A 20,084-nucleotide genomic window follows, 5' to 3' on the forward strand; every position below is an offset into this window, starting at 1 on the left:
CCGTCCTGTCAGTGCAGACGTATGGGGTTAAACCTGGATAAAAGAGGCAGGACAAAAGAAAAAACTTTAAGCCTTTAAGCTCCGCCTTCTCCCTTAATATCCGGCTCTGGCCTTGCCACTTCAGTTTTTTTTTTCTTTTGTCCTGATTAGGAGGTAGGACATGGATTTTATTCCCCTTGTAAATAGTTAGAATAGTTCGTTTTTGTTTTATTTTCCAGGGAATGCGTGGAGTCCATTCCCTAGAGGACTGGGTAGGGACTCCCCCTCCTTGCCAGCTGAGTCTGCCAAGTGGGGAGTTCTTAAAAATCGTGGTGTCCAAGTATACCCTAAGAGTACCCTATACCCTAGGGTAATTTTGCGCCCAGTCAGCTAGGCCCAGGAGGCAAGAAGAGGACGGTGGTTTCCCCCTTCAAGTGGAAGGGGATGTATCGCCGGTATGGAATATACACATTAAAGAGGCAGGCTGTTCCTGCCATGGGCAGTTGGATTACAGGCGCAGGTGAGTCCGGTTGGTGTAAGGGCTTACATTAGCGATGCCGCGCCTCCCTGCCCTCCTGTTCTAGGGTCAGAGTCCCGGGAGTGTTTTCCCCTCTCATGCCGCCCTCCCTCTGCTGCCTTGAATTCATTTGGAAAGGACTTAAAATAATATGCAGCCTGTGTTGCAGTGTTGGAATCCGTACAGCTCTAGGAGGTACGTATGCGGCTTCTAAACAGCAGCAGTTTTCAGAGCTGATTAAGTGGGTAAAAACGGCAGTTCATCAGTCGCTTCAGCAGCGCACAGTTTCAAAAAGGAGACATAGATCTTCCTCTTCATCATCCCTTAGCTCAGATCTATCTAGATCTAGAAGTTCAGACCAGCCACAGGATTCTATGGAATCGTATTCATCTGATTCTGATTCAGAGGGGCCAATTTTTGTCCAGCAGGAGCAAGTAAAACGTCTTCTAAGAGAGATGCTACAGACGCTAGAGATAAAAGATACAACTACGGCTGCTTCTAAAGCGGATAGAGTATTAGGTTTGCAACCAAAAAAGCAAAAGTGTTTTCTGGGGTTTAGATCTATTACGCAAACGATTGATTCGGAGTGGAATCATCCGGAAAGGAGGATAAATATTAGTAAGAGATTTTTTTCTAAGTATCCTGTTCCTGATGAGTATAAACCTAAGTGGGATAAAGCACCAAGAATTGATTCAGCGGTTTCTAGGTTGTTTAAGTTTACTACTCTTCCTACTGAAGATGCCGTGGCATTTAGAGACCCAATGGAAAAGCGTATGGAGAATGCACTCAAAAGAGGGTGTGCGAGCACAACAGCAATTTTTAGACCGGCTACGGCAGCGTCAGGTCCGGCATGTACTGCAAAGTTCTGGACACAAGAACTGTTACAGCATTATACACAAGATTCGTTCCTCACAGCTGAACTCAATCGAATAGCCACAGCGTTTGACTTTCTAGGCGAGACGGCGATGGAAATTATAAGATTGGCAGCAAGATCGTCGGCTAATGCGGTGGTTACGAGAAGGGCTCTGTGGCTTAGGCATTGGTCAGGTGACAATGCATTAAAGGGTCGGTTGATTTCACTGCCTTATTCAGGAGAGCATCTTTTTGGGCCTGAATTGAAACAAATTATTTCCGAAGGGACTGGTGGAAAAAGCACTTTTCTACCACAAGGGCGGAAAAATCGTCTGGATCAGTATCGAAGACAATCTAATCGGTCTTGGAGGTCTAGGTCCTTTCGTCCATTCAGACGCAACTCATATAACCAGTCCAGTTCATCTAACTATGCGGCACGTAAGAGAACAACCTGGCCCAGCCAGAAAAAACAATCTAGAAAGCCCAACGTGCCAAAGACCTCAGATGCATGAAGGTCATCAAGCACCGGGTGGATCCGAAGCAGTTGGTGGGAGACTTCTAAGTTTCTATCCGGTGTGGGAAAAGTTCATTCACGACGAATGGGCACTCGACATAGTTTGAAGGGGTTACAAGATTCCCTTCAAATCCTTTCCTTCCTGAAGAGCATTTGTTCCTTCTTCTCTACCACGCAATCCAATAAAGAGAAAAGGATTGCTAAACTGCATTTCAAACATGCTGGAAGTTCAATTCCAGGACAAGAATGGTGGCACTACCAAACGACAAGGTAACAGGGCTACAAGCGGCGATTCTAAGATTTCTGTGAATGATGCAGCCCACAGCAGAGGACTACTTAGGGTTGATGGTGTCGACTCTGGAGGCGTTTTCCCTACTCACGGTTTCATCTGAGACCGCTTCAAAGGCATTTTCTGTTTCATTGAAACAGAGATCACAAAGATCTGTGAACATTCCACTCACAATCAGTCTAAGGGAAGAACTGAGGTGGTGGACAGAGGAGAGAAATATCGCGAGAGGCAGTCTGCGGTCACTGCCACCTTGGACCGTAATCAGCACAGACGCCAGCCTATCGGGCTGGGGGGCAGCAATGAATGACAAGACATGCCAAGGAGAATGGCTGAAAGGAGTCTTGACTGCACATAAATGTGCTAGAGTTGAGAGCAGTTTACAGAGCATTAAGAGTTTGGTCACACCTGTTAAGAAATTGTCCAATACGGATACAGTCCGACAATGTGACTGCGGTGGCTTATATCAAAAATCAAGGAGGCACAAAGAGCCAAGTGGCAATGAACGAGGTCTCCAAAATATTCCAATGGGCAGAAAGTCAGAACTCAATTCTGTCGGCAATTTACATCCCAGGAGTGGAAAATTGGGAGGCTGATCTCATCAGAAACAAGATCGATCAAGCAGAGTGGGCTCTCCATCCAGAGGTATTCCAGCTCTTGATACAAAAATTCAGAAAGCCCAAGATAGATCTCATGGCATCACACAGGAACAACAAGCTTCCACGGTACGGTTCAAGAGCAAGCGATCCAAGGGCAGAGGTAACAGATGCCTTAGTCATTCCATGGAAGTTAACGAAGGTTTATCTATTTCCACCATTCCCACTGTTGGCAAGAGTAATAAGGAAGGAGCAAGTTCAAGCAATCCTAGTAGCACAGGATTGGCCTCGGCGAGCGTGGTACGCAGATTTGGTGTACATGGCAGTCTCGCCACCTTGGCGACTTCCACTGCGTCCAGATCTGCTGCTGCAAGGACCAGTCAGACACCACAACTTGCAAATGTTACGCTTAGCGGCATGAGACTTGAGGCCCCGATCTGGAGGGACAGAAGTTTCTCAGAGGAAGGGATTAAGACCTTAGTTAGAGCAAGGAAACCTTCTACGGTTAAAGTTTACCACAGAGTCTGGTCAATTTTCCAGTCTTGGTGTACTGAGAACAGAATTTCTTGGAAAAATTGCTCCGTTCAACAATTCCTCAGTTTTCTCCAAGGAGGTTTTGACAAGGGTCTTAGCATTGGAGCACTAAGATCACAGACGTCGGCATTGTCTGTGCTTTTTCAGTTTCAATGGGCTATTCAACCTGAAGTAAAACAATTTTTTCAAGCAGTTATGCATATCAGGCCTCCTTATAGAGATCCCACCCCACCATGGGATCTCAACCTGGTGCTAAAGGTGTTACAAGGGCCTCCTTTTGAGCCTCTAGCAGAATGTTCAGACAAATTTTTATCATGGAAAGTAGTTTTTCTTCTAGCGATTTGTTCAGCTAAAAGAATTTCCAAGTTGCAAACTCTCTCAGTGAAAGTTCCTTGGATGGTATTCCACAGGGATAAAGTAGTCTTTAGGACTATACCATCCTTTTTACCAAAAGTGGTGTCAGAGTTTCACCTGAACCAGGATATAGTGCTGCCATCTCTATGTCCCAATCCACAGAACGAGGCAGAGAACATCTACATACTCTGGATGTGGTTAGGGCACTAAAGTATTACTCTAACTGTACAGCTTTTAGAAAATCAGAAGCTCTATTTGTTGCTTATGGGCTGCCAAGGATAGGACAAGCAGCTTCCAAGAGAACCATAGCAAGATGGTTAGTTGAATTTTGCATACAAACAATCTTCAAAACGGCCACCGTTTCCTGTTAAAGCTCATTCTACGAGGGCCGTCAGTACATCATGGGCACTGAAGAATTGTGCCACAGCAGAACAGATTTGCAAAGCAGCAACATGGTCTTCAGTTCACACCTTTGCAAAGTTCTATAGGCTCAATATTTTCGCCTCAGCAGAGGCAGCCTTTGGGAGAAAGGTGCTGCAGGCAGGAGTACCTCCTTAAATTCTCCCTCCCTTTGTTTTTATGGGAAGATGGCTTTTGAACGTCCCCATACGTCTGCACTGACAGGATGGGCTGCCCTGGGAAAACAGGATTTTCTTACCGGTAAATCCTTTTCTCCCAGGCCTGTACTGTCAGTGCAGTAAGTCCCTCCCGTTTTTTAGAGGAGGTGTTGGCGGGTTGCCAAGGTTCCTTTCTGACCAGAATTACCGGTTATATTATTTAAAAGAAAGAAAATATTATAATATATATAAATAAATATATTAAAAAAAAAAGAGGAGATTAATTTCATATTCAATAGTATGACTGTTTATGTTGATACCGTTATGCCTTGCATGTTTTCCAAGTTTCTCCTATCCAGGGCTTTGGTACGCAAACTGAAGTGGCAAGGCCAGAGCCGGATAATTAAGGGAGAAGGCGGAGCTTAAAGGCTTAAAGTTTTTTTCTTTTGTCCTGCCTCCGGAGAAATCCAGGTTTTACCCCATACGTCTGCACTGACAGTACGGGCCCGGGAGAAAAGGATTTACCGGTAAGAAAATCCTGTTTTTAGTATGAACACAGTGCTATGTGTATAGCATGAGGCATGTAAATACCTTCTGTTTTCAAAAGGCTTTACTACATGTCTTGCATTGTGAAGGGCTTTTTTGGCTCCTTTTAGCCCGTCTCACCCCAACAACGTTGGTTTCTCTGCTTCAGTTAAAAAGGAAATTATTTTTTTTTAAATTTAAAGAATTTGAGTGTAATGAACCCTAGTGGAGATAGTCTTCCTGTAATTTGGAGCTTTCTGTATAACAGGTTTCCAGATAACAGATCCCTACCTGTATTTTTTTTTAAAAAAAGTTTGTTTCTGAAGAAAAGTGATTTTTGATAAATTGGCCTCCCCAAGTAAGTGGTGCTGTGCAGTATGTTTTAATACACAAGACCAACTTTCAGTGCAAGCAGTTGATGTAAAGTTATGTATAAAAGGAGGTGATTTAAATAAAGGGCTGTAAGAAACTGAATTGAAATGGATTTTTGACTCCACAGGGATTGATTAAATGCATTTCAATCCATTTCCATGATTTAAACTGTGGCTAAATCCATACTATGTCATGCTTTTGTTAAAAAGAACCTGTATCGTTAAAAAGTGAAAATATATTTTTTAACAGTTTCTTTCTGTTGATTGAGCACCAACCATTAAAGGGGTGGTTCACCTTGGAAAATAAGTACTGTTATATGTGTTAAATGAGTTAATATGCACATAAATGCCATTTACTTATATTATCTAAAACTTACATTTTCAGAGATATTTGCAGATTTGCAAGACTGTTCCACTTTTTACATCCGCAGTCTTGCTTTTGAGAAAATGGCTGTGACCACGAAATGCGTCTAGCGTGTAGATAATGGTGCGCTTCTTGTTTTTTTAATATTTTCCAATAAAAGGATGTTTTTAATCAGCTTGTGCTCTGTGAATGTAAATAATCTGGTTGGACGTATCACGCTTTTGGGGCGATACCACGTAGTAGCACAGAGGAACATCCCCATTGGATCAGTGAGTGCTCCCTTTCTTGTTTAAATTTGTTTGAAGACTGCAAGTGACAGAGGGTGTTGATGATCCCCTCTATCCTCCAGCAAACCTGCCTCAACATCAGCGTGACTCTGAACACTGTTTGGGCAGGAGCGGCTTCATGAGTTTGCGCATTCGCTGACAAATCTGACGTCACCGATCTTCGGGCAAGAGCGGCTTCAGTTAGATATGCACATGCGCAAATGCATCTGAAGCCACTCCTGCCCAAACAGCATTTAGAGTCACACTGATGTCGAGTCAGGCTTGCTGGAGGGTAGAGGGAATCTGCGACACCCGCTGTCAGTTATGGTCTGCGAGAATAGGGACGTGGAAACTGAGCAGTTCATCTGCAAATATCTCTGCAAGCTATATAAACTAAGGTTGTGTGTAAAATAATATAAGAACCAAGTGACCAGATGAAATGCAGTGAAGCAATTTGACTTAAAGTTTGTGGCATACGATAACAAAGCAGTCACTCTTTGATCAATGGGGATACAGATTACAGTAGGGTTGCCACCTTTGCTGGGCCCGGAAAATGGGCAAGGGGGTGGGGTGCATAATGTTGGAGATGGGACCGGTGACGTCGGGGGCGGGACTGATGAGGTCAATCAGCCAATTGCTGATCGCAATGTCATTTTTTTTCAAAAAGGTTTCACTCGGACAGCCCTTCGAAATACTGAACTGTGTGAAATGTAGGTGGCAACCCTTGGTTAGAGAGTTATGTAAATATCATCTAAATTGAAGAATGCATCAACAATAAAAATATATATTTACTTTCTGTGCATTGTTTGCTAGATCTTTGCTTAATTACTCTTATTAAGGCCTCTGTCACACACACTAATTGTCCTCCAGTGCCACAGTACAAATGGTGCTGCTCGCATTCAACTGGTCCAGAAACTAGCCAAATCATAGTATTCTCTACCAGTGGAAGAATGCTGTGTGTGACATTGGCCTAAAAACTGGCAAAAATATTCAGAGCTGTCGGTAGTGCTAGCATAAACAACCTCACTGCTGGTTTAGCACTTAAAAAAAGAAGTTAATAGTTGGATCATTGTGATATGCCACTATATCATGAAAAAAAATGACATAGTAAGTTAGGTTGAAAAAAGACACACGTCCATCAAGTTCAACCTTGTAAGTCTATATACAGTATAACCTGCCTAACTAGTTCCTGCATCAACTTGTACTATGAGCTATCTTCCATAACCTTGTATCTTATGTATCAGTCTGTACGACTGCTTCAAGGAGAGAATTCCATATCTTCACAGCTCTCACTTAAAAAAAAAACCTATTGAATAAGACAGAACCTCCTCCTTTCTTCTAATGGGTGACCTTGTGTCAGCTGGAAAGACCTACTGGTAAATAATGCATAAGAGCGATTATAATAATGATCCCCTTATATATTTATAAATTGTTATCATATCACCCCTTAAGCACCTCTTCTCCAGCTTGAACAACCCCAACTTGGCCAGTCTTTCTTCATAGCTTTTACCAGCTTAGTTGGCCTTATCTGCATCCTTTCTAATTTAATAATGTCCTGTTTGAGAGCTGGAGACCAACACTGTTAGGCATATTCTGGATGGGGCCGTACCAATGCTCTGTACTGTGGAAGAATAACCCCCTCATCCCGCCAATCTATGCTCCTTTTAATACAGATGAACGTTGAGAGTGTTGCACCATTAAATAATGGTTCCAGTATGGTTGTAACAGATACAGAAAAGGCAAATGTGCTAAATCAGTTAATTTCTTCATTGTACACAATAGAGGAGTCAAGTTTCCAGGCCCACCTCTTAGCTGCACTGTTGCCTCAGCTCAGTCTAGTCAGTGGCTGACTCAGGATATGGTTCATAAAGCTTTAGTGAAAATTTAGGTGAACAAGGCACAAGGGCCAGATGGCATACACCCCCAGGTTATAGACCGGCCTCTATATCTGATTTTCTCGCATTCATTTTTATCTTGTATAGTACCTATGGATTACAGGAAAGCTGATGTCATTCCAACATTTAAAAAGGGATTAAGATCTCAGCCTTGCAATTATAGGTCAGTAAATTTTACAGCTGTGGTGGGCAATTTATTTGAAGGCTTGTTAAGGGATCACATTCATAATTTTGTTCTAATGAATGGCATTATGAGCAGCAATCAACATGGCTTTATGAAGTATAGGCCATGTCAAATTTGATTGCTTTTTATGATGAGGTAAGTCAGATGCTGGACAGCGGTGGAGCAGTAGATCGGTTTGTATTTTGACAAAGTGTTTTGATACCATGCCCTAGAAATGACTGCTTTCTAAACTAATTTCATCAATGACTGAGGGGAGGGTATTGTAAGTAATTTATCAGTGTTTGCAGATGACATAAAACTATGCAGCCCAATTGATCCCATCCAGGATACGACATCCTTGCAACAGTATTTTGACAAACTGGCAATCTGGACAGCTAAGTGGCAGATGGGATTCAATGTTCATAAATGTAAAGTCATGCACCTGGGATTTAAAAATATCCAAGCCACGTATAACCATAATTGGACTGAACTAGGCAAATCCATAATGGAAAATGACCTTGGGGTCCTTGTAGATCATAAACTTGGCTGTAACAGGCAATGTGAATCAGCAGCATCAAGGGTAAATAAGGTCTTGAGCTTTATTAAAAGGGGCATAGATTTTCTGGGGGGAGGGGGATCATTCTTCCACTGTACAGAGTGCCGGTAAGGTCCCTTCTAGTATATGCCGTACAGTTTTGGTCTTCAGCTCTTAAACAGGACATTATTGAAAGGAGGGAATACAGTGTTATGGAAGATGGAGCATAGTACAAATTGTTCCAGGAGACTAGTCCTATTGCCATCTTGGAGTAAGGAAGGAATTTTCTTTCCCCCTCTGAGGCATATTGGAGTGGCTTCAAATGTTTTGGTTTTTTTTTTGCCTTCCTCTGGATCAACTATCATTTGGCAAGTTATTGCTTAAACTAGCCATACATGTAATAATAACATCATATAAAAAAATTATATATTATATAGTGCCCCATTGAGCCTCTCATGCACTATGAATATTGATTGGTTCCAGAATTTAGTCAAAAAAGCAAATGTAGTTTGCCCATGTATGGCTGTCTTTAGGACCAAGGTTTAAAACATGCTTGGGATTGTTAATCTTTATTGCAGTGTTATTTATGGTGTATTGATATCTTTGCTACTCTGTCCAGCTATATGTAATAAATTTATTGCGTTGAAACCACTAGTTTTGTTATATGTTTTAACAAATTATTCATTTGTAAATAGAATTTCCTTAGTATGATAATGGATATATTTTAAAGACAATTGTGAATTTGACCATACATGAAAGCTGCAGATTCAGCCCCTTTAAACTGCATTGGAAGCTTATTGGACAGTCCATAGGGGCCTTTTGATGGCCTACCATATTTTCAGGTGCGTAACTACAGAGGAAGCAGACCCTGAGCTTGCAGGGATGCCCAGGAGGTATAGGGGCCCCATGAGGCCCTAAATAATGAGCATTTGCAACATATAAAAGGACAACCTCTGATTGTGTTTGGGGCCAAGTAAAATCTAGTTATGCCACTGCATTTTTTTTTTTAATACTGTATTTGTTTTTTATTGAGAATTTCTTTTGTATACATGAATGTCTAAATATTACACTGAAATGCATTGGTCTATGAGCGGCAATTTTTTTTTTTTTTTGACATGCCTCAATTTTTTACACCCATTGGAGTCTATGGGTGTAATTTTCACTGCAAAACTTGGCAAAAGATTTTGCTCATCACAAGTTATAAGCTGTGCATGGTGTATTACTAAAAATATCCACTTTTAATATATGTGAGCAACTTACAATATATATAGTATTATTAGATTGAGCTAAAATTTCTATATTGGCAGGGCTGCATAATGAAATCCTTGGGGGAACCTATATCTAATCCATGGGTTCCACATTTGCTTATTTCGTAATACACCGGTCAATTTTTCCATTATGAAGACTGAGTTTATTTTAGTTTTCAGTTCAGCAATCAATAGAGTTGGGGATAACAAAGATTTTGCAATAGCCTGTTTTGCTGCTGTAAATATATGGGTTATTAATTCTGCTGGGATATCCTTTATTTTGTTATTGAGTAAAGCTTGTGCTGGGTGTTTTCCCAGGTTAATATCTATGGCTGAATTGTTGTTTGAATTTGTTGTTGTGTACACTCAACACCAAAATTGTTGTGCTTTAGCACAGGGCCACCAAATATGACACATTTTGCCTATTTCTAGGCAACATCTAAAGCAATGCGTATCTGTATTGGGGTCCCATGTTGTTTTGTGAACAGGTACCATCTGTGGAGTACTTTGTACAAGGTTTCCCAAGCATATATGTTAATAGAACAATAGTTAGTCCATTCTACTGCAAGTACCCAGTCAGCCTCATCCATATCTAGCTGGAGTTATTGGGTCCAAGCTTGAATATATTTAAGTTCCATTATCAGTTATTTTTGTTTATTTGTTTACAGCAGCCCAATGAGTCTCCTAGATGAGGGATATGTTACACCATCTGTTTTGTATAGTGTATTGGGGGTACAGAAGTCCCATGCCTTGAAATTTTATATAATGGATTATCTGATAAAAACTGACCTGGAGCCTGATCTTTTGCTGAAAAAAAAAGTCTAAAACTTTGCCTTGAAGCAAATCTTGGTAAGTCCTTTTTCAATCCACCATTGAAATTGCGATGGAGACATGCCCGTTGGGAATTTCAGGTTACAAAATAGTGGAGAAACTGGAGTATGAGGTGATATAAGGGTATGTTTATGGGAGACTGTCATACTGTTTTTGGCCAAAAATTGGATCATTCTAATTTGATCCAGAGTATTGGTGGCACAATCAGGTAAATATCTGCTAGCAACCTAGCCTAGCTTTGTGTACCTAGCTTACTTGTATGAAGACACTTGTGCCCTCTGTAATCATAGATCTCCTTTAATATTGCTTTAGTTTGTTATAAGGATTTCATTATTCCCTAATTTTTGTTCAGTTTGAAATGTTCTGATGATAGGTGTCTTTACTGTGGAACAGTTCTAATTTTCTCTGTTTCAATCAACAGTTGGACCTCCTTATACTGTGCACTTTCGAATTAAGTATTACTCATCTGAACCAAATAACCTTCGTGAAGAGTTTACACGGTATGTAAGCACATAGGCTTTTATATATATATATATATATATATATATATATATATATATATATATATATATATATATATATATATATATATATATATATATATATATATATATATATATATATGTATATATATATATATATGTATATATATATGTATGTATATGTGTGTGTGTATATATATATATATATATATATATATATATATATATATATATATATGTATGTATATATATTTATAATTATTTTATACTGTATTCTAGCTGTTTTCCAGTGATGATGGATTTATACTTTTAAACATTTAGCATTCCAATTTTAAAGGAACTTGACCTTATTTTGCCTCCCATGTAGCCTTGGTTAAATAGAACCATAAATCTTTCTCTATAATTTATAGATAGTGCCTGGGGCTCTGTTGCTTAGCCTACAAAAGATACACCTATTAGTCCTGGCCAGTTCTTGTCTATCTGATGAGCTCCTTGGAAATCCATAGAAAAAAAAACAGGTAGTTGGTAAATTACCATTGAAATTGACAGTTTTTAAAAGCACAAACATATGCCACAACACTGTATAAGTGAACATCAAACTGACATACAAATACTGACCAACATTGAAGGTAAAGATGTCTCTGCTCATTCAAGCTTACAGTCTAAAAGAAAACCGTGTTCAAGGGGAATAAGAAACATATTGAAACTGAGCATCAGTCCTCTATAATCTTGTCAGAAAACCATTAAATTAAAGTTAATAAAGCTGCACATAAAAATTCCTAGTAACATGAAAAAATGGACCCAGCTTTTTTCATACTTGAAATAAGTAGATATGCAAATTATTCTAAAATCAAAACTGTTAATTAATGTAGTGAGAATTTGGCCTCTTTTCATCAAGAAATAATTAATTTTTTTAAAACTGTTCCATTTCTGTTTTAGGTACCTTTTCGTATTACAGCTTAGACAAGATATTCTTTCAGGAAAGTAAGTCCATTTTACATAATCTTTGAATTTTACTTGGTATGGTGATAATTTGAATATGTTATCATGCTGTATTGTGGCTACAGTGGTCTGTATGTTTTATAATAGTGGTATAGCACACAAGCATAAGTCTAGCATTCGACATGAGGGCTTAGGGAGTGAATTTGTGGACAGTTTAGAAAAACATGCAGAGCCAGTTAACCCAAGAAGGTCATTAATGCAATTAAGACGTCATTAGGAAACTCATGTGGTCTTTTCTTCTTAGGTGCTCATAGAATAAAAAAAATTGTTGGCTCATTTTGACTTTGAGAATAGACAAATATCAGTCAATAGTCATAATTTATCAGCATGTGAACCTATGTGCCCTGCTCCTAAGCAGTGTAGAGAGGGAGCACTTTTATGGACAAAATATAATTTCTTTCTAGTATTAAAGCAGACAAACATCATAAGTTGGAAATATATTTCTAGATCAGGAATGTTCTACCTTAAAACTGCCTAAATTTGTTGAGCAATATATGTTGAACCTGGCTGTAAACATATTTGGTGCCAGTGTTATTAATAGGTATAGGATAGAAAAATGAGGAAAACCAATATTGCTATGAGTAATCAGACTAGGTAAAATCATTATACAGGTATGCAACCCATTATCAAGAAAGCTCTGGACCTGGGGTTTTCCGGATAAGGGATATTTCCATATTTTGGATGTCCACACCTTAAGTTTGCTATGGGCTTAGTTTCCCACGCAGTCCTTAATTTTCTGCTGGGAACTTGGTTGTAGTCCTGCTAAGAATGTAGCCTCTGCAGCTTTATTTATGCATGCTAATTTGTAATGATATCTAATATCGTATTCAATACTCTCTAATTTATATTCTAATCAAGAGATTTGTACAGTAAGTGCCTGTAGCATAGAGTGTATGGTTTGTCATTTAGGAATAGAATTATGTAGCATAATGGGTATGCCACCAGATGTACTGTATTTTCAGCTATCAGTCCTCCCATTTTCTTATGAATGTTATGTTTTGCACATTATTTTGTATTCTACCTAAAATATGTTTTTAGTATTTTTTTTTAGGGATGCACAAAATCCTAATTTGCATATGCAAATTAGGGGTGGGGAGGGATATTACGTGATATTTGTCAGAAAACAAGGAAGTAAAAAATGTTTTCCACTTCTCACCTCTAATTTGCATATACAAATTAGGATTCGTTTCGGTATTCGCCCGAATCTTTTGTGAAGGATTCTGGGGTTCGGCCGAATCCAAAAAAGTGGATTCGGTGCATCCCTAATATTTTTTACTGCTATCACTTAGAGGAAGGTTTATAAAGGTTTATCAATTTCGAAGTGAAAAATACTTAGAATATAAAAAACATAGAAAATTGCTCTGGAAGGTCCCCATAGGCTAACATAGCACTTCGGCAGTTTTAAGTTGGCGAAGTATTGAAGTCAAAGTTTTTTTAAAGAGACAGTACTTCGATTATCGGATGGTCAAATAGTCAAACGATTTTTTCTTCGAATCGAAGTTGAAGTAAATTTGAAGCCGTAGTATCCTATTCGATGGTCAAAGTATTCAAACAATTACTTTGAAATTCGAAACTTTTTGTACTTGGACAATTCACTCGAACCTTAGTAAATCTACCCCTAAATGTTTTTCACTGTATAAAAGCTAACCATTTAAAACCAAGCTTCCCACATTTATCTAATTAACAAAGAGCTTCTTTAATCGAATATTCTTCTTTACAGATTTTGTAATGGTAACCTAAAAGCTCCTCTGCAAAGTGATGAAATGAAAACACAATGCACATATATACTTTGCTCCAACATAGTATAGGGTTTCCTTCTCCTTTAGCACCTGCATGTAGCCTTATTAGCCTGCTGTTTTTGATTGTATGCCACTGCAAATTACAGGGCACAACAGGTGCAAAGGATTATTGAAATTAACAAATGAGACTCAAGTAGCTGTCATGCACATAGGTAGTTGTGTGCTTATTCTCGTTACTTCTGGTAGACGGCATCTATAATGTTACACAAGTTCCGTAAGAAAAACATGCAGCACTACTACTAGTGCATTGGAATTCTCGGTAAAAAACATGCCAATATCTGTCCAGTTAGCACACTCCGCTTTCTGTTGTGAATAAGCTTAAAAATGATTGCTACAACCAGTAGAATAATACTTTTTCTTCATGTAGCTCATAGTATTGGGACCCTCTTTTGTTATGTAAGCCCTTGTATCTTTGTTTTTGCAGTCTATGCTACTCTGTGTTGGCAAAATACAGAGCCAACTGCTTCCCTGGCATTACTCTAATTTTTGTTTTGCATACTAAGATCTCATTAAATTTACATGTTCCAACCACATTTTTACAAAGTCCAGTATGAATGAATACTATTAAGAACATAAACCATGCTAATTATTGAATTGTATGAAATTAACAAAGAAATTTGAGATAATTTACATTTTTCCTTTTTTTTTTAATTTTTTTTTTAGATTGAAATGTCCTTACGAGACTGCTGTGGAATTAGCAGCTTTGTGTTTACAAGGTAAAGTTATCAGACTTCACACCAGCTATCTTGATTAAAGGGCATGTAAAAAAAAAATAGAATAAGGCTAGAAAAGCTGTATTTTGTACACTAAATATAAACATGAACTGCACCACAAGCCTAGCAAACAAATCATTTATGCTTTCAAAGTTGGCTAAGTTGGCTACATTGGGTCACCATCTTGTAATTTTTTTAAACATTACAAGTATGCATGTGCCTTAATAATATGGTATATGTTTTAATATTTTTGTATCTTGTTCACTGAATTCTTCACTGAATTCTTCAACACTCTTTTTATTAGTGCACAGAGTTCAGTTTGTTTTTTCAAAATTAGAGTAAGAAGAGTACAAAACCTCCTCTTGTAATTGTAACACAAATTTCTTAAAAGCCCATCAGTTGCACATAATTGTAAGGGTTATACAGTGTTTTATTGTGCAAATAAACTGCCTGTTAATGTAAATGGAGGAAATTTTATTGTGTTGCTATGGAAACTGTAGGCATGTAATAGTTTCAACAAAATATGAGCTTTAAATCCATTGGTAATGTCATATCTGATTGTTTTTAATACTGCTGATTTTAGTATGCTAATAATAATTTACGACAAATATGGTGATCGTTTATTACCTGCAAGTAAAGTTATGCAGTAATGAATGAGACATTTTTTTCAATCTTAAAGGGGAAAAATGGGAAAAAATGTTTTTTTCAAAATGAATCAGTTAATAGTGCTGCTCCAGCAGAATTCTGCACTGAAATCCATTTCTCAAAAAAGCAAACAGATTTTTTTTATATTTCATTTTGAAATCTGACATGGGGCTAGACATTTTGTCAATTTCCCAGCTGCCCGGTCATGTGACTTGTGCCTGCACTTTAGGAGAGACATGCTTTCTGGCAGACTGCTGTTTTTCCTTCTCAATGTAACTGAATGTGTCTCAGTGGGACATGGGTTTTTTCTATTGAGTGCTGTTCTTAGATCTACCAGGCAGCTGTTATCTTGTGTTAGGGAGCTGCTATCTGGTTACCTTCCCATTGTTCTTTTGTTTGGCTGCTGGGGGGGAAAAGGGAGGGGGTAATATCACTCCAACTTGCAGTACAGCAGTAAAGAGTGATTGAAGTTTATCAGAGCACAAGTCACATGACTTGGGGCAGCTGGGAAATTGACAATATGTCTAGCCCCATGTCAGATTTCAAAATGAAATATAAAAAAATCTGTTTGCTCTTTTGAGGCCCCCCAGTCTGACCCTGACCATTGAAGCTTTTGGTACATTTATTACAACATGGCAGACCAGGTAACATGACTGCTCTGCTCCATGCTGCTTTTCACTTAGACAGAAACAGGAATAAAAATCATTAGGCAATGGCAATACAGGTTACCACACTCAAGTTGACAGAAGGCTTTGCAGTGTAGATTGGTTGCAGTATGTGTAACTAATGATATGCCTTCAGTGTGTTTGGAGTCAATGTATAACTTTGTCTCATGCTGCAGTCTGGCACCAACTGCTGCACGTATGGAGCTTGTATTTTATTAATTAGTTTTCTTGTTTACTGTTTGGATTCACCTATGGCATGTTATTTTTATTTGCCATTGTTATAGGTGGTGTTTCTTTCTGTTCTTCCAGCCATGTATCTGCAGTGATTTTTGCTTTAATACACAATGTTTTGTTTTAGTTTTAAGTGACTGCAGCTGACTGTGATTTTTGTTATTGATTGTGCGTTAGTACTTATGCATATTTAGGGGTGCTTCTGCTATGAGGCAAGGTTAGCTATTACAAGTTACAACTACTGGCTTTCAAATAACAAGAGCAAGAACATTTTACTTTCTTAAAGGGTGTTGTTTAATTTGTTTATCTCCTGGTGCATGTGTTTCAATGCTGGCATCAACATAAAGTAAAATCAATAGTTATTTTAAATACAGTAAAATATTGGAAACTTTTATCAAAAAAATCAATTTGATATTCAAAGTGGCTAAAAGCTCATATATTTAGTTGGAAATGTGGATGGTTCTTGTAGGTGTTGGATGCAAATGCAGTTAGTAACAGTTAGTAGCACTAGCTGCTCCTTGCATATATTTGTGGACCTGGTTACCACCAAATCAGACATTTTACTTTTTTGACATTAAATGGTTTATTAGCCGAATGAGGAGTTTAGTCTCCCATGGTGCTTTTTATACACATTGAACTGTAGGTGTGTTCATACCTTTATAACATATGTTCTTTCTTCAGTAAGTATCAGGCTATTGTCAACTCACGTTTTAATCAAATACTAACTCTATAATTTGGAAATGTTATATTTGATTAGAGACTCCTGCACACTTCTTTGTGTTTTTGCAGCGGAGCTTGGTGAGTGCGAGCATTCAGAGCATTCCCCAGAGTTGGTGTCAGAATTCAGGTTCATTCCGAACCAGACCGAAGCAATGGAACTGGATATCTTCCAAAAATGGACAGACTGCAGGTATGTGGAAAACATTGGCTTATTATGCTGCCTCCAATGAACTATTCAGTTCTACCAACATAATCTGTAGGTTTTTTTAATAAAGAAGAGGATACATTCCTTCAGAGCTGTGGAGTCCGAAGCAATTTTCGGTACCTGGAATCGGAATGTGGAAAAATGTAATGACTCAGCCTCCCAATAAATTCACATTGTAATGAAAAAAATTCAGTATGTTATAATGTTCTGTTTCAGCGATAATAGTCATTATAAAGTATTTCTTTGCTGTAAGAATATAGAATATAGCCCATTTCATAGTAGCTTCACTAGTGAGAGGTCCAGATAAGCTATTATAACCTTATCGTTTTAATTTTTGTCTTTTGTTTAAACATTAGGTTTAAGGAATGGCTGTAGTTTCTTTAGTTAAAAAAACATTTTAGGAATTCTCGAACTACATCTTGCTAACTTGGAAATCATTGATGTCATTGTAAAGGCCATTTCGATAAAAGGTTGGATTCTTAAGACAATTTGTAAAAACATGGGTTAATTTTGAAATCTTGCACCAATTTTTGATTATTGCATGTCTCCCGTCTCTTGCAAATCCACCAAGGCAGTGCTAGTGAGTAGGCTATGGACTTCAGAACCCTGATGTCAGGTCCCAACATGTCAGGCTCAGGTTGAACCGACGTCTCCTCTGGCCAGTGTCCCCACGCCGGCGCCTGTTACTAGTGCGGGCACATGTTCTAATGCGCGCGTTCACATCTGTGCGCGCGTCCAGACGCAGGCGCGCGTTTTGACGCAAGCGCGCATTCACATGCGCGCGCGCGTCCAGACGCAGGCGCGCGTTCTGACGCAGGCGCACGTTCTGACGCCGGCGCACGTTCTGACGCAGGCGCACGTTCTGACACAAACATGCGTCCTGGGGTTAAAAGGTCACTCAGGCCTAGGCTCAATGCGAGATGATCGTCTCTACTGACACTAAGCGTATTACTACTGATGATTATTCTGATTACGACTACCGCTTGTTCCTGACTATTCTTCTGATTATCCCTGGATTCCTGTGTTTGTTATTCCTGATCTCGACCTTTGCTTACCTGACTACTCTGCTGGATTTCCCTCAATTTGCACCTGTTTCTTGATCGTTCTCTGTGTATGACCCGGCCTGTTCCTGACTTAGTTTCTTCAACTGCAGATAAGTGCTGAGTCCTTATTACGAAATGTTATTCTGTGGGCTCACTTAGCACTCCTGCTATTCCTTATCTGGGACCGTCCTGTACCAACTTTCAGGGCGCAACTCAGTGGGAAGCGTGGGGGAGGCTCATACCTTCAGACTCGCCTTGATACTTGACAGTATCACCTCGCCATGGAGTCTGAAGAACCAGCCCCTTCCCCTTTGGAAATCGTTGCTGGCCTTACTCGGGCTGTTCGAGATTTACAGGGAGTCTATCAACAATTGCAGAATCAGATGCAAGATATGACTGTTGCTGCTGCTCTTCCTCCTGGACCCCCAGTCTCGTCTGCTTTTCCTATCTCAGCATCTTCTTCCACACATCCGACGCCCGAGCCCAAGATACCACTTCCTGAATGCTTTTCAGGAGATCGAGCTAAATTCAGAGCTTTCGAAAATGACGGCTTATGTTTTCCCTGAAAAGTCAATCCTATGCTACAGAACAAATCAGGGTGGGAGTGATTATGTCCCTATTGTCTGGAGAACCCAAGACTTGGGCTCATCGTCTTTTCGAAACCCAAAGTCCATTACTGGCTAGTGTGGATATATTCTTTTCAGCTATGGCTCAGATCTATTATGATCCTAAGAGGTCCGACACTGCTGAAACAATGATCAGGACTCTTTGTCAGGGCAAACGCCCAGTAGAAGACTATGTGACGGATTTCCGTACTTATGCTACCGACACCGAGTGGAATGACAAGGCCCTCAGACATCAATTCCGCTTGGGTTTGAGTCCTACTCTGAAGGATGAATTAGCCAGAGTAGGAATACCTGACTCATTGGAATCCTTGATTGACTTGTGTGTCCAGATTGATCGTCGTCTGAGGGAAAGACGCGCAGAGAGAGCTGCAACACCCTCTCTTGGAGCATCCTGGGTATTACCTAAGGCCCCTCTGTCTCCCCATGTCTCTGCAACTTCGTCGTTCATCTCCTCTCCTGCTTCAATGGCAAGTGCCCCTGAACCTATGCAGATTGGACTCATTAGAACAGCCATCTCAGCCCAGGAGAGGACTCGGAGAAGAGAGAACAATTTATGTCTTTACTGCGGTCTTTCTGGTCATTTTCTGAGGAACTGTCCTACCCGGCCGGGGGGTAAGCATATTCACCAAACCTGTCTTCCATCCTCATCTTCCATCTCTCGAGAATTGCCTATGCTCATTGTTCCTATTTCTCTACAGTGGCCCCAAGGGTTCCTAGAGAGTAAGGTCGTCATAGACTCGGGAGCCTGTGGTTGTTTTGTCGACACGGAATTTATTAAAACTCACAATATTCCGACCCGACCCAAGACTCAGCCGTTTCTTGTGAGAACTGCAGATGGCTCTCAACTTTCCTCTGGACCAGTGATGTTAGAGACTACACCACTTGTTGTTATTGTTGACTCTAATCATATTGAGACTTTGTCTTTTGATGTGGTGTCTTCTCCTCTTTTCACTTTAATTCTCGGTTTTCCATGGTTGAAATCACACAATCCCTCAATAAATTGGAGCACTGGGTTATTGCGATTTTCGTCTGTGGCTTGTATTTCTCATTCCATTATGCCCAGAACCACTTCTAAAGCATTTGCCTTGTGTTCACCCCAAGATCCTCGTTTTCAGGCTATTCCAACATTTCTTCAGGATTACATGGACGTCTTTGATCAAAAGGGAGCTGACACATTACCTCTTCATCGAATTTATGATTGTCCTGTAGATTTGCTTCCTGGGGCTCCTATTCCTTTCGGACGCATCTACCCTCTGTCTGAGCCTGAACTGTTGGTCCTGAAAGATTGTATCATAGAGAATTTGAAGAAGGTGTTTATTCGTCCTTCCACTTCACCTGCAGGGGCGGGTATTTTCTTTGTGGAAAAGAAAGACCATTCCTTACGTCCCTGCATTGATTACAGACACTTAAATCAGATTACTGTAAAAAATCGTTATCCGTTACCTTTTATTCCTGAATTATTCCAGAACCTTCGTGGAGCTAAAATTTTTTCTAAATTAGACTTGCGGGGGGCATACAATTTGGTAAGGATTCGTCAAGGAGATGAGTGGAAAACGGCTTTCCGAAC

The 20,084-nt window shown here is 39.6% G+C and overlaps 1 protein-coding gene across 2 annotated transcripts in view; it reads left to right on the forward strand.

Annotated features, from left to right (window-relative positions):
• epb41l4b.S (erythrocyte membrane protein band 4.1 like 4B S homeolog) overlaps positions 1–20,084 on the forward strand; it is a 156,423-nt gene that overhangs the window by 88,254 nt on the left and 48,085 nt on the right. For both annotated transcript variants that reach the window (XR_005962239.1, XM_018269392.2), the window contains exons 4-7: positions 10,808–10,886; positions 11,808–11,852; positions 14,333–14,385; positions 16,713–16,833. Coding sequence is in view for 1 of the 2 variants with exons in the window: in XM_018269392.2 (XP_018124881.1) it covers positions 10,808–10,886; positions 11,808–11,852; positions 14,333–14,385; positions 16,713–16,833 (298 nt within the window). In the remaining variant the exon portion in view is untranslated. The remainder of the gene's footprint in view (positions 1–10,807; positions 10,887–11,807; positions 11,853–14,332; positions 14,386–16,712; positions 16,834–20,084) is intronic.

The sequence above is a fragment of the Xenopus laevis genome, chromosome 6S, assembly GCF_017654675.1.
Source record: "Xenopus laevis strain J_2021 chromosome 6S, Xenopus_laevis_v10.1, whole genome shotgun sequence".
Classification (NCBI taxonomy): Eukaryota; Metazoa; Chordata; class Amphibia; order Anura; family Pipidae; genus Xenopus; species Xenopus laevis.